Below are 14,731 nucleotides of genomic sequence, written 5' to 3'. Positions count from 1 at the left end.
TGTCTCCGAGTGGCCTTTTGCGGTGGTCGTCGTCGTCGTCGTCGTCGTCGTCGTCAGCAGGAGGGAGGTTGCTCCCAGGATGCGTGGAGAAAAGGAAAAGGAGGGCGGGGACTCTGCGAGAGCATGCCCAACCCCGCGCCCTCGCCGCCCCATTCCGCCTGTGGGCCGACACGGCCGGAGCGCCCAGGTTTCCTTTGAACCGCTCGTCCCCGTTCTCTCCCGCCGCCCTGCCGGGATCCCGGGGGCGGCGCCGAATCCGGGTCCGCCCCGCGGCCCCGCCCGCCCCGCGCTCGCTCGCGCCGACAGCCGGCGGGAGTCCGGGCGCGACCCGGCCATGTCCACGAAACCTGAGCTCATTGAACTGAGGGAACTGGAACCCGCGCGGCGCGCGGGCCCCGGCCGCACCCGGCTGGAGCGTGCCAACGCGCTGCGCATCGCGCCGGGCACCGCGCGTAATCCGGCACGGCAGCTGGTCGCGGGCCGCGGCCACCACTTCCAGCCCGCGGGGCCTGCCACACACACGTGGTGCGACCTCTGCGGCGACTTCATCTTGGGCGTCGTGCGCAAGGGCCTGCAGTGCGCGCGTGAGTAGCAGCCCCGCGCGCTGGCAAGAGCGAAAAGGGCGGCCAATGGGCAGCGCCGTCGCTGCGTATCAAGTCGCAAAGGAGGGGGTCGGAAGGGTTGGTTCCGGCGAGCAAGGTCCGTTACCTTTGCCCGGTCGTGTAAGAGTGCAGGCAGGTAGATGGTTTATATCCTTATCTTATTCCATCTGCATTAGGGGCACAGTTGGGCAGAGGCGGCTGCCTATGAATAACGGTGCCGATCTCAAGCTTTTTATCTAATTTTTAAAAATGTTTTAATATATTTTTGAGAGAGAGCGCGAGCGGGGGAGGTGCAGAGAGAGGGAGGGAGAGAGTTCCGAAGCAGGCTCTGCGCTAACAGCAGAGACCCAGTCGCTGGGCTGGAACTCACAAACTGTGAGATCATGACCAGAGCCAAAGTCGGAAGCTCAACCAACTGAGCAACCCGGACACCTTCAAACTCTTTTTCTGTAAAGTGACTTGGTTCTTCTTGAGAAAGGGTTTGTGCTGACCATTCTCTAAGTCCATGTTCCTAGGCCTGCCCTTTCCCAAAGATTCACTCACTAGGTCCCCCTCGAAAATCTCTGGAATGAGGGGAATTTACCTACCTATGGGATGGGGACAGGGAAAAAGTACCGTGGCTGGGCCCTCTGCAAGCAGGAATTTTGAGCAATACCTATTGCAGCCCCAGTCAACCAGGTGCTAAAACATGAAACACAACCACACACCAGCGGTCCTTCTGCCCTCCCAGGAATCACCAGCAAGCAGAGGTTGCTGCCCCGCTGGCTATACACCAGCTAGAATCGGTTGGGATTTTACAGCCCTCCAAGCCCCTGTGCCTGGACCTCAGACCTGTGGAATCTATCACGGGGAGTGTATCAGCAATTTAAAAACAAAACAGATCATTCCAGTTGGCAGCCTGGGTTGCGAATCACTGCTCTGGACCATTTAGGGACTTAGAGAAGGTGTCCCAAGCCTTTGTAGGCACGGAGACTCTCTCAGTTCAAGAGTCTGTCCTGAACACCAGAGTTGTGACAGAATACCAAGTGTGAGCAAGGGCTGAGATATTGCAATGTTCCCAAGGAGAAATGAAGTGGTCACAAAGATAAAATCCAGGACAATTTTGGGTGTGTGTCAGAAGCAAAAACAAGGGAGGAATCAAGGGTAAGTGGGATTTTTTTTTTTTTTAACCTCAAACTGGGAGAGTAGCAATTTTTGCTGAGTTGAGGAGCTCTGGTGAGGGGAGAGAGGGAAGTGGAAGAAGAGTTGTTTTGGCCATGTTGGGTTGACACGGGGTTTGATCTGAGGAGGGAGGTCAGCAGTGGGAGCCTTGGATCTGGGGTAGATGAGTGTATACAGAGCAGGACAGTGATCAGTACTGAACTGAATCTCAGACACGCTGCCCATTAGATCTGGGAGTTGAGACAGAACCAAAGGAGCTGAGCAGAAGCTGCAGAAAAATGGGAGGAAAACCTGAGTAGTGGGAAGCCCAAGGGGATCAAGCATCAAATGATGCTGAGGAGGTGAGGATGGAGAAGGGACCTGGCATTCGACTGTGCACAGGTTGCTGAGGACCCTAACCAGGGCCGTTTCCTGGAGGGAGGGGCAAGCCTCACTGGAATGGATACAGGAGAGAGTGAAGGTGAGGAATTAGAGTGTATGCAGACTAATGTTAGTTTTGGTGTGAGGGGTGTAGAGACAGGTGACAGGGGAACAAGAGTTAAGAGATTTTGGTTTTTTTTCCCATCAGGTAAATGGGCGGAGGTAGGGTGTTGACAATGCGGAAGGGGGAAGTTCTACCCTAGGTGCTAGAGATAAAACTGTTTAACAGGCCTGGATCCGTAACCGCCTGAGGCCTTCTCACCAGTTTCCAGACACCCGGGGACCAATACTGGAATCTATATAGCAGCGGAGGGCAAAGGGACCTAAGATAAGGCCGGTCATGTAGGGCCTGGCGGGCAACGGCTTTCATCCCGGGGTTTCTCTTCCGTCCCCCGGAAAGTTTCTCTGAACTGGAGCTGGGGCTCCGCCGCCTCACAGCCAGACCTCTCTGCAGATTGCAAGTTCACCTGCCACTACCGTTGCCGCGCGCTCATCAGCCTGGACTGCTGCGGGCCCCGGGACCTGGGCTGGGAACCTGCGCTGGAGCGGGACACCAACGTGGTGAGCGCGGGGCTGGGGGGAAAGGCGGGGCTTCACGGGAAAGGCGTGAAGACCAGCGGGCCAAATTACAGGAGTTGCCTAGGACCGCTCAATGAATGGTCTAACAGCGGGTGTCCCCGCGGTAGAGAGTGCTAATTCTGCGCGCGGGCTCGAAGGGGTTCCGGGGAAGCTGACTCCGAGCGAACTGCCGGGAATCGCCTTGTCTCCGCGCCCACTCAATTTCCGCACCTTCGCGCATCCGCATCCGGTCTTGAGGCCACGCTGGTGCACATGCGCACAGGCGCCGACTTGTTTCCCAAGAGAGGTGGGGTCTGCGAGGCGGAGTTGAGCTGAGCTGCCTGGGCTATGAGGTCATTCCTGGGGGCGTGGCGTGTATGACCCCGCCCTTCGATGTTCCTCCCCCAATGAGGCAAGAGCCAGATCCTAGCCGTCTACGTTTCAGTGTTAACGGTCGCGGCGCGAACCCATATCCCGGCGCACGCGCACACGCACCTGGGGCGGTGGTTGGAGGCTACCAGCGCACTGGGTTCAGGGAGCTGGCTGGCGGGCGCGGCGATGGGCGAGGCGGATGCGGGGACGCCTTCTTTCGAGATGACCTGGAGCAGCACGGCAAGCAGTGGCTACTGCAGCCAGGAGGATTCGGACTCGGAGCTTGAGCAGTACTTCACGGCGCGTACCTCGCTGGCACGCAGGCCGCGTCGGGACCAGGTGGGGGCCGGGGTTGCGGGCGGCGGGCTGGTGACGATCGCTGGGACCCTGCCCCTCCCCGCTAAATTGCCGGCTCGAGTTTTTGGGCGGGGATTCCAGACCGCCCGGGGCCAGCCCTCGGAACTTTGTGCGGGGCTCTCAGCGCCTTGATGCCGGGTGCCGAGGCCTTGTCTCTGTCACAGACCGGTTGAACCAGGGGAAGCAGCTACATGGCTTGGGGCAGACTCGGGGCGGGCATTATCCACCTATGACTAAAGCCGACTGCGCAGTCTGGACTAGAACCTCGATTTCAGCGTTGGGACGCCCCTACCTCCTCTCTGGGAGATGGGGGCGGGGATGGGAGGAAGTGGAAGGGGAGGTGTCCTCGCCTGGAACTGGGAAGTGTGTTTAGGAAAGAGAGGCAAAGGAAGTTTCGGGCCTCTCCATTTGCAATCCTGGACGGAGCCAACTGAGTCCCCACCTCTTACCAGTCTGTCCTGTCACCAGCTGCTGGAACGCGGAGAATTCTGGAGTGGACCTGGCTGGAGTGCTCATTTCAGCAGCACATAGACTAAAATTGGTGTGGATCTGGAAGAAAGGCATTTGGGAATGGATGGGAAAGAAGCCTAGTTCTGGACTGGACTATAAGCAAACGGGAGCATTTTATCCACACGAAGTGGGGCAGGCTAGATTGTAAAAGGCCCAGAGGAGGAGTTAAGAGAGATAGGGGTTATTAATCCAGGACTGTAAGATGTGCTGGAGCTGCTGTTCCTCTCCAGGCCTCCAAGGTGTTCCCATTGTCAGAAACCTCTGTGCTGTGTGCCATAAGTGTGACTGCCAAACTCAGATAACTATTCTGGAGCGAGTACACCTCAGGGGAGCACCCTGGACAGAGTGTCAGGAAAGAGAGATGGGGACCGTAAAGCCCAGAATACCTAGCAACAATGGGGCACAATTCCTTACATGAGCCACAAAAAGAGACTTGTGGGTGATTTTTTAGATGAAAATTGTATACTCTTTAGATTAAATTTTACTCAAAAGTTCAGCCCAGAGCTTGGGTGCAAGGTTTGAGTGTGGATCCTGTCTGTCACTCAGGCTTGAGGCATTTTTCATTGTGAAATAGTGAGAAAACCACAAGACACCAATTGAAAAGGAGGCTGGGGAGTCCCAAATTATATGTAAAATAAAAACCATCGGTCACTATGGAGGCAGAGTGGAGGATGGGTCACTGTAGTGCAGGAGAAGGGAAATTCCATGGTCCTGTTGTGCACACCTCTGGGATGGCTGTTAGAATCGTCCAACGGGGGCCCCTGGGTGGCTCCGTTGAGCGTTGGGCTCTTGATTTCAGCTTAGGTTGTGATCATGATCCCAGGGTTGTGGGATCAAGCTCCACGTGGGGCTCCATGTTGAGCATGAAGCCTGTTTAAGATTCTCTCTCCTCTCCCTCTGCCCCTGTCCCCTACTCTCTCTCTCTCTCTCTCTCAAAAAAAAAAAAAAAAAAAAGAATCCTCCAGTGGGAAGCTTTGGAAGTGGAAAAAGAAACTTTTCTTCCTCTAGAATCCTAGTAGGACAGTGCAGTGCATCCAGTCCAGGTCTCTTGTTTTATGAGTAGAGATATTAAGGGAGGTTCACTTGGAGAGGAGAAGGGGCTAGAACATAGGTCACTGCACCGCATTCCAGGGCTCCTGGCTAAACCAGGAAGGGAAGAGGAAGGAGCAAGTGTTCTTACCCTCAGGCTGGAGCTCAGAACTGTCACAAGCGAGGGAAATAAGTTGGTGCCATCTCTGCCCCCCCAGAATTCTCTTCCTTCTTGCCCTGGTACTGGAGTCTGCTCAGCTTTCCTCCTGCCCTTAGCACCCTCCCATCCAGATACTCCTTCCTATTGGGTCACTCCTTCCTGTCCCAAGCCCTCTCTTCGGGCCTGAACAAACACATCCACCCTTTATTCCCGGGCTCTAGCCTTCATTTTGCCCCCCAGATCTCCTTTTCCCAAGGCCCACACCATTTGTTCTTTACCAGTCTTAGAGGGTTTCTCCTTGTCTCCAGTAAGATTTCTGCTACAGTTTTCCCTTCTTAGTGCTTTCCTCCATCCAGGAGATTTTTTGAAACTTGGGGGAGCAAATAGGCTTCAGTTCCCACCCCTCCCCCTATACCTTTTTCCTGTGAGACCCCAGTCTCAGTCCTCAGTGCCACATACATACTGGTAGGTTTTAGGTAGAGAGCATAATGCTATAAAACTGTTCTAGGTGAAGAGCACCCTACCCTCTCATCTGTCCACCCTATTTGTCCCCATCAGATGGTTTAAGCTTAGGGGCTCCAAGGCAGCAGTCAGGGAGAAGCCTGCCTCTCCTGAGCTTAGAGCTGGGTACAAGGTTATTCTACAGGAGACCAGCTGTAAAAACTCCCCTGGGAGAAAGCATTGGTCAGCAGTGATCTCAGCTGTGTCTGTGACACTTCCATTCCAACCAAGACCTGACGTCAACAGGAAGTAAGGCTGATGCAATGGAACCAGGGAGTTTGGTAGAAAAAAGTTAATTCAGAGCTCTGGCTGCCCTGGTCCATACTCCACCCTTCTGACAAGAATGCAGCCCCTGGGGGCGCCTGGGTGGCGCAGTCAGTTAAGCGTCCGACTTCAGCCAGGTCACGATCTCGCAGTCCGTGAGTTCGAGCCCCGCGTCAGGCTCTGGGCTGATGGCTTGGAGCCTGTTTCCGATTCTGTGTCTCCCTCTCTCTCTGCCCCTCCCCCGTTCATGCTCTGTCTCTCTCTGTCCCAAAAATAAAAAATAAAAAAAAAAAACGTTGAGAAAAAAAAAAAAAAGAATGCAGCCCCTGGAGGAGTGGGGGAAGGGCTGAGTGGTAGAGCTAAAAATCTTTGGGCTAAACCTCCAGATAGGAGGAAGGAGGTGCAGAAACCTACCTGCTTGGTACTTGTGGCTTTACCAGGAGGCAGATTGGAGCCTGGCCTGAAGCTGCCTTTTGTGCAGTTTGGGTCAAGATCAAATCACACTGAGGTTTCCTCACTGTGTGTGAGACCTGCAGGGCTGGCCCCAAGTCCTCCATCAGGGGGTGTTAACATTGTAGAAGTTGCCCTTATCCTTGTACTCACAGCTGGCTGGGCTCCTGGTATGTGCCAGTCCCCATACCTCTTGCCCTGCGGTCATGGCCCTTTGCCAGGGCAAAGTGGTCTCCTTTCTCCAGGACCCCACCTAACTAGGGTGCTGGAATCAGGCTGTGCAGTTGAAAGGTGGTTTTGCTGTCAACAAGAATCCCACATCTTTTCCTGGCCCCTGGCCTTTTATCTTCAGTTGTCTTGGTTTTAAGGTATCCTCAGGGCCTCACTCAGTGCTGAAGAGGCCCCATGTAGGCGGCATAAAGAAGGCACATGACTGCCTTTGCTGTGTCCATCCATAGCATGCAAAACCAGGAGCAGTGATGGGTTCTTCTCATCAGGACTCAAGCTTTGTAGTCAATTTTCAAAGGCTGTCCCAGAGGCTGTTTTTCAAAGCAGCCAACCTGGATTCTCCTCCCTGTCTGTGACATGCATTGCAGTGGGATGGGTTCTTTTAGGGCCCTATGTCCACCCTGGCCCATCTTTCAGGACGAGCCTGTGGAGTGGGAGACACCTGACCTTTCTCAGGCTGAGACTGAGCAGAAGATCAAGGAGTACAATAGCCAGATCAACAGCAACCTCTTCATGAGCCTGGTGAGTTGATAGCCAGGGGAAGGTATGTGGGGAGAGGCAGGAACCCGACTATGTGCCTGATTCCCAAAAGGTCACAGCTAAGGTATCCTTGGCTGGGCTTAAGCAGTGATTTATTCTCACCCAGCCTAGCCCCAAGTGGACTGGTGGTGTCCATATCTGTTCCATCTCACCTGGAACCTAGCCATGGTTTGATTTCTCCTCTTCAGAACAAGGATGGCTCCTACACAGGCTTCATCAAGGTTCAACTGAAGCTGGTGCGCCCTGTCTCGGTGCCCTCCAGCAAGAAGCCACCCTCCTTGCAGGCTGCCCAGCGGGGCCCAGGACGGGGCACAGCTGTGAGGCGCCGCACCTCCTTCTACTTGCCCAAAGATGCCGTCAAGCACCTGCATGTGTTGTCACGCACACGGGCACGCGAGGTCATTGAGGCCCTACTGCGCAAGTTCTTAGTGGTGGATGACCCCCGCAAGTTTGCACTCTTTGAGCGGGCTGAACGCCATGGCCAAGGTGGGCTTCCCACTCCACCCTGCTGTATGAGAGTATATATTCATGCATCATGTGTGAGGGTGTGAGTGGGCTGGGCCTGACTAATCAAATACTCTTTTCTCCCTGCCTGGCCCTCAGTGTACCTCCGGAAGCTATCAGATGATGAGCAACCCCTGCGGCTGCGGCTCCTTGCAGGGCCCAGCGAGAAGGCCCTAAGCTTTGTCCTCAAAGAGAATGACTCTGGGGAGGTAAATGTGAGTACACAGCCCTCTTTAGTTTCTTGGTTGTCACTGGGTAGGGCTAGTAGGTTGCAGCAGCAACCTGGAAGGAGGAATAGGGCTGCAGAAAAAGCCCTACAAAGCCTCTCCAGGAGTATGTGAGCCTTGTAGCTAAACTGAAGACTTCCAGGCCACTCACAGGCCTCTCCCAAGAGGCCAGGAAGAATTGTCTTGGTGGTCTGCTCTTCTCTGTTGTGGAAAGTCCTCAGGAGATGGAGGAATCCATGGCAGTGTAGTGATCCCAAGTGAGATCAAAGCCACACAGATGGGCCCAGGATGTCATGGAGGCTCCCTATTCAGGCATTAGGACTTTTTACCTGGAAGCTTTCTGGCTCCAAAATATTGAGTCTGTGGAGTAGTATTAGAGTCAGAGTGTGGGAATGGGGGAACATCTAATTTGGTTGCCTGTCTTCGAGGTGTCTTCGACTGCCCTGCTTTGTGGGGCCCATCTTCTATACAGACTATTGTCAAGAACCCTAACACAGACCATTCAGGCAAGAACCTAACATTAGAAAGCCCCATCCTAGCTCTGTGATGTGATTGGTGCTCTTCTCTGGGGAGGGCCTGCTGATTTGGCCATGCCTGCTGCATCCTGTGTCCCCCTCTCCACCTGCAGTGGGATGCCTTTAGCATGCCTGAGCTACACAACTTCTTGCGCATCCTGCAGCGGGAGGAAGAGGAACACCTCCGCCAAATCCTGCAAAAGTACTCCTATTGCCGTCAGAAGATCCAGGAGGCCCTGCACGCCTGCCCCCTGGGGTGACCTCTTGTACCCCTGGGTGAAAGGAGGAGAGTAGGCAGCGCCGAGGGCGTGCCGTGTGAGTGTGACAGGGCCCGTGTGGCCTGAAGAATGAGTGTGCATGGAGGCCCTCTCTTACTGGGGGAATGAGCCCAGAGAACAGCAAAGGAGCTGGCCCCCTGTGTCCACCCACAGGTATAGCAGAACATGGCTCTGCATTCTTCTGCCCTTTGTGTAGTGGGCCATGGTGGGCCAGGGTTGCCCTGGGAAGCTGCTCCAGGCTTGCAGCAGGGATAGAGCAGACAGAAGTCTCCTTAATTCGTGTCTCAGATACTAGAATCTTGGAGACCCTACAAACAGAATAGGTCGTGTTTTCAGGGATGAGGGCCTTCATCTATGGGGAAAAGTCGTATGTTTTGGGTCTTGGATGGGGTGTCAGGACAGCCCTATTGGAGCCAAGGGCAGCAGGTGTTCGAGGTAAGACAGGCATCGGGAAAGAGCCTAGGTTTTCCTCTACAGTGGCCTCTGTCTCCTCACACACACTGGGGTCAGGAAATGCTGGCTCATGGTGCAGAAACAGTGCCTCAGTGCCTCCTCCAAGGAGGATGTCCCTAGGCCAGGGTCTGTGTGAGTGTGGGCACTGGTCCAGGTCCGTGCCTTGTTTGCCAGTCAGAGCGAGGGTCTTTCCCTCAGTTATTTTTGATGATGTGTGCGAATGTATGTAATATTTTGTGGCCTCAGCTGCATGCCTCCTGTGGGGAAGGGGGTGGGGGTAACAGTCATCATCAGGGCCTGGGGCCTGAGAGAAGTGGCTGAATAAAGATTGAAGAATTCTGCTTTTAAACTCTTTATTATGGGCCCTCAACTGCAGTTGCTCCTCACGCCAGTGGCTTCCAAGGGTGATGGACAGGCTCACAGAGCACCTTCTCAAAGTCACCATGTAACCAATTTGTGAAGGGTATGGGGTATGAATATTTACTGTCATCACTCACCACCCTGGGGCTCAGGTTGTGGTAGGGGCAACAATATAAGCTAGAATTTAGGGAATCCACATGCCTCCCAACACACACACACACACACACACACACACACACACACACACACACACAGAGCTGCTGGGGGCGTTTTCACTAAGTATTTACTGAGCTACTGCTGTAGACCAAACGCTGCTCATGGTACCCAAGGTCCAGCTGTTAATTCTTGCCTTCGTGGAGCATGCCTTCTAGTGGCTTTGGAAAGAACACTAAATTAGAAGTTCTTCAGACCTGAACGTAGCCATACATGTGGCCAATTATTTAATTTTCTTTAGGTATGGTTTCTTCTCCAAATGCGACAGTGGTGATAACAGAAATGGTGTGGGAATAAAATGAGACCAGATGGGCAATGCGCGGCCTGGCCTGGGACACTCCTAAAGCGCTGGTTGCGGGGAAGCCGGTGGTTGGGCAGGCCCGCTGGACCTGACCTCTGGGGTCGGGAACGTCGGAGCCGCCATACAAGCAAAAACCAGGAGGACCCAGCCTCCACATTACTGGGTGGGAGCTGTCCCTGCTGGAGAGAGCGTGGCCTGCTGGGACCTGACGTCTCGCGGTGCCTACTGGGATGCCTAGCTTCCGAGAGCGGCTATTGGTCCCGCCCCGCGGACCGACGAGAGAAGCAGCCAATCAGAGAAGGCAGCGTGCGGAAGCGGAAGTGAGGTTTCCGTGGAGACAGCGAGCCTGCGGAAGGCGGCGGCGGAAGCACCTGCGGGAGAAGGCTGAGGCAGGGTATGGTGCCTCCGACGGCCCTGTGAGAGCGAAGCGGCCGCGGGGCTCGCCATGCGCCGGCGGCCCTGACATGGGCGCCAGTGGCTCCAAAGCTCGGGGCCTGTGGCCCTTCGCCTCGGGGGCGGGGGGCGGCGGCCCGGAGTCAGCAGTCGCTGAGCAAGCTTTGGTGCGGCCGCGAGGCCGAGTCGTGCCCCCCTTCGTATTCACGCGCCGCGGGTAAGGGCGCGGGTTCCGCCTCGGGGAGACAGGCGGGCGGCGGGGCGCCCCGAGTCACGGGGAGCTCCAGCCGGAACCAGGAGAAGTCCCATGTTTTGGACCCCCGTGGGAGCAAGGGATGGGAAAAGCAGGGCAATCGGCTCCTGGCGACCTGGCTGCTCTGAAGGTCTCCCTAGGGGAAGAGGCTTGTCCGTGGGTAGGCCCTCTGTACTGTTAACTTGAGATAGGGTGTCCCTGAGACTTGAGGGTTTCTTTTCATCCCTTCCAGCCTAGCCTGCAAGTTGAAGGCTCCTAGGCTCCCTCTCCCCCAGTTCTGAGGGAAGACTAACCCTCTGATTTGGCTGTTTCCGTTACCTACCGTGGTGGCATTGGACCTCTGAGGGTAGGTAGTAGCTAGAAAAGTAGGACTGGGTCCTAGTGTTGAGAATGGAGCCTGGGAAAAAGACCCTCACTCAGGTATGTTCTTCAGATCTAGAGCACTGACCTTCCCTCTTTTTCCATGGGTCCAAACAGGAGCGCTAGATTGGCCTGGCCCTGGTGGGTCCGGGGAAATGGTACTTAGGTGATGCTGGAGATTTGGCTGTAGATACTAGGGAGACTGAACAGTGGTAGTTTGGCTAGACCAGCCATTTGGGGGTGGGTGGGGAGGATTCAGACTTTTTCCCTTTAGGTTCCCACCTAGCTCAGGTATCTGCCATCTCAGGTTGACCCAGGGCCAGTAGTATCTTCTGGAGTGAGACACATGCCCAGGCCATCATGCTTCGCCCACCTTGGGTGAAAGCAAGGGCCTGATGTTGGAATGGCCACTTTTGCTGAACAAACCAGTGATGAGAACTGGCCTTGGCTGCCTTGACAACGTGCTCTGATATGATGTCTCTTCCTGAGGCCTGACAGACTAGCACTGGCTACCACCCCATTCGCTTCTAGTAGACCCCATACCCTTCAGGCATATTATCCTCTCTTCCTCCCATCAAGGTTGTTCCTCCCCATTTGGAGGCGGGCATGCTTCCTTGTAGTCTGGTCATTTGCCATGACTGGGTGTGGGGCTCCAGCCCAGCCTGTTCCCTCTCTCTCTACACAGCTCCATGTTCTATGATGAGGATGGGGATCTGGCTCACGAGTTCTACGAGGAGACAATCGTCACTAAGAATGGGCAGAAGCGGGCCAAGCTGAGGCGGGTCCATAAGAACCTGATTCCTCAGGTGAGAGGCTGGGGCAGTGGTCATTGAGCCTATGCTGAGTGTGTGGAGGTAGACCCAGATGGGGTCTGCTGTCATGGTGGGAGCTCTTGAGGGAGGAGCTGGCCCTCACTAGCCTCTGTTTCCGTGGCAGGGCATCGTGAAGCTGGATCCTCCCCGCATCCACGTGGATTTTCCTGTGATCCTCTATGAGGTGTGAGCCTGGGGAGTGGCAGGCGTAAACACTCCCTACCCCAGCAAGAAACCCCCAGGCTCAAGGTGTGGCTTCCATTAAGGAACCTAAGCTGGGGCCACAACCCTGAATAAACTGCATTGGCCTGGAACCTTCAGCTGTGAGCGGGGCAGTCCTGCAGTGTTGGTCGGGTGTTGGTTTGTATGTGGACAAGAGGTGGCTGGCGGCTGGTGAGGGCTAATGGCAGAGTTACCAGCCCACCTTCCCCAGCAATCCCTACAAGGAGCATGGCAGGGCATATGCTGGTCAGGAATGCCTGGTTCTTGCACCCTTGCCTGGCCTGCTTTCTTCCAAGCTTGCCTAGGGCCCAGCCCTGCTAAGGGTTACAGCACTTTACAAGCAAGGTCTGCCTTCTTCCAGCCCCTGGGCTGCAGGAGCTGTACGCAAGCGGGAACTTCCCTTCCCTCATTTCCCTTACCCCCTTGTTGGAGCATTTCAGCCGTTTGCTACCTCGATTCCTCCTGTGTTGGACAGAGGCTGGGGGCAGTGCAAGCCTGATTCTTCCTGTCTACCTGCTCATCTGTTCCCACTCCCAGACGGATGGACAGTTTGCCAGCTGTTAATAGGAGATGGGACTGGTATAGGAGGATACTCCCTCCACCCAGGGCTGGGCTGATCCCTCCCCACTGCAACTACTTGTTGCCCCCACACACATCCCAGTTGAGAGGGCCTAAGATGGGATCAGGAAGGGCTATGGATGCCTGTGCCTATGGGGAGTTGTACCAACCCATCTACTTTGTCTAATCCTCCATGCCTTTGTACCAGCCCCACACAAACCCCTGCCATTGGGTGACCATCCGCCACCCATTGGTGAGGAACAGCACCCTAGGGCTGGTGCCAATAGCTATAAGGAGCCCATCACCCCTTTCCCTAAGTATACCCATCCCTCAGGATCAGTCAAGGGAAGGTATTGGAGCCCCTGGGTAAGGACAGAAAGGAGAGATCAACCATAAAGGAATACTTAAAATGTGAAAGTTTGTAAATAGTTTAGTCCATGATGTTGGGGCAGAGTCTGATTTCTACATCGAAATGATTTTTTTTTTTTAAGTCCTTACTGTGCAAGCTCTGTGCTTTTAAGAGTGTGGGAAATGGCTTGGGAAGGGTGGCCCCTAATCTAAGAAGAAGACTGTTGTGTTATTTGTTTAGTTTCAATAAAATTATTTGTAGACCCTGCATACGAGTGGTATCCGCTGTGATATCCAGTGTCTAGACCACCACCTGGGTTCTGTGGGTAGGCCTGGGCCACTCTGGTGACCCATCTTTATCATCAAGGCTCAAGGTAAGCCTGAGCCCAGCCCGTGGTCATCCCAGCTGTAACCAGCAGGTGGCAGTGTATTCACATAGACCTCACTGCAGACCCCCTCAGAATGGAGGGACATTTTCACCTATTGTGTTTAATAGGTAGGGACCCCTGGAATTGGAAGGCTTTGGGGTGCTTCACTAGGGATTGGCCCTACCTGCTTGACCTGAGGTGAGAGCATGACCCCAAGTAGTTCTGGAACAGCTGTCCTGCCCCCAGGAGTGTGAGCTGACCCCACATGAGGTCATAGCATGAGCCATCTTAGGTCCACCCATCCTAGGTGGACAGCAATCAGATGGGTGCCACCATGCCCTTGGCCTACCACCAGGCTCTGTAGCCCAAACCTACCTGCTTCCTCCCAGGACTAGTTGTGGATACCACCAGGAGAGTGGGCTTGGGGTTTCTGTTCCAGCAGGCAGAACTCTGCCACCTAGTACTTTCTCTGTTCCCTGCTGACCCTGTGTTCTCACCTGCAGCTGCCCCCTGTGGACATTCGGCCCGCACTTCTCAGGCCCTGAGAAGTGGTTCTCCGCTAGGTTTAGCCCTTGGCCGTCAGCCCAACTTCCAGCTAGGGAGGAGGGAGATCAGGGACACAGGCTTCTGGGTCTGGGGAGTTGGCCTGCCAGTCTTTTGGAGGCTTAAACTTGTCTGGAGCAGGATCATCCTGTGCAGCCTGGACTTTGTAGTCCTTCTTTGGGCACCTTCCCACTTTCCTGATAAGACGTCAGACTTTGTCCCCCTTACTGCCCCCAGGGCCAGGGTTCTGCCATGCCAGATGGCATCCCATCACCCATCACCACTGTCCTAGTGTGGGGGAACTCCCTGTGTTGGGCCTTCCCCAGCTGACCCCAATGCTAGAAACAATGGGGGTCAGGGCAGTGCTTCCCCACTCCCTTCCACTGGGCTGTGCTCACTTCCTTCCTGCTGGCTGCCTGAGGAAGTGTCCCTGCCCTGGGACAGTCTGGTTTGGCCTTTGTTTCCCCAGGGGCCCCCACCATTGCAGCTTCCAAGGCTTGTGTCCCTTGTGGAGCCAGCACAATGGTACAGGGACACACCCTCCCCTGCCCTGTCATGGACTCCTTGGTCCTCCGGCAGACTCCAGGGTGTGTACCCAATTCCCCCAGTTGCCCAGGCTTACACAGCCTTCTGTTAGAAGAGAGGCCCGGGCACTGGAGAGGTGGGCCAGTAGGGTGAGTGGGGGTAGGCTCAGGGTGATTTGAGGGTATGCAGACTTGTCCACCTCTCTGAACCAGGTCTGCTGGGACCTTGCTGCAGCCCTCCCTGGGGCTACAGCCCTGTAATGAGTACCCCCCTTTCCCATGGAAACACAGCTCTTTTCTCACTCCAGGTATAAGAGTTCCCTACTCTGCAGTGTCTCAGTGAAGTC

The 14,731-nt window shown here is 55.1% G+C and overlaps 2 protein-coding genes across 5 annotated transcripts; both read left to right on the top strand.

The window, feature by feature from the left end:
- The first annotated feature begins 25 nt into the window (after window positions 1-25).
- On the top strand, window positions 26-9,470 carry RASSF1 (Ras association domain family member 1). 4 transcript variants are annotated; one of them, XM_019416932.2, is made up of 6 exons: window positions 26-584; window positions 2,638-2,744; window positions 7,030-7,134; window positions 7,341-7,638; window positions 7,756-7,871; window positions 8,512-9,470. In XM_019416932.2, exons 1-6 carry the CDS (start codon window positions 80-82, stop codon window positions 8,656-8,658), a joined length of 1,278 nt encoding a protein of 425 aa, XP_019272477.1. In that variant the 5' UTR covers window positions 26-79; the 3' UTR covers window positions 8,659-9,470. The 4 variants fall into 4 exon arrangements, with proteins under 4 accessions (XP_019272477.1, XP_019272478.1, XP_019272481.1 ...); XM_019416933.2 differs by having other exon boundaries at window positions 40-584; window positions 7,756-7,865; XM_019416936.2 differs by lacking the exon at window positions 26-584 and adding an exon at window positions 680-2,223.
- Window positions 9,471-10,342: 872 nt separating this feature from the next.
- TUSC2 (tumor suppressor 2, mitochondrial calcium regulator) lies at window positions 10,343-13,219 on the top strand. The gene is made up of 3 exons (XM_019416923.2): window positions 10,343-10,613; window positions 11,695-11,815; window positions 11,946-13,219. Exons 1-3 carry the CDS (start codon window positions 10,468-10,470, stop codon window positions 12,009-12,011), a joined length of 333 nt encoding a protein of 110 aa, XP_019272468.1. The 5' UTR covers window positions 10,343-10,467; the 3' UTR covers window positions 12,012-13,219.
- The last annotated feature ends 1,512 nt before the right edge of the window (window positions 13,220-14,731 follow it).

This window comes from Panthera pardus, unplaced genomic scaffold (genome assembly GCF_024362965.1).
Source record: "Panthera pardus isolate Hobbes unplaced genomic scaffold, ASM2436296v1 HiC_scaffold_8, whole genome shotgun sequence".
Taxonomy (NCBI): Eukaryota; Metazoa; Chordata; class Mammalia; order Carnivora; family Felidae; genus Panthera; species Panthera pardus.
This window is presented reverse-complemented; position numbering and strand designations above follow the sequence as displayed.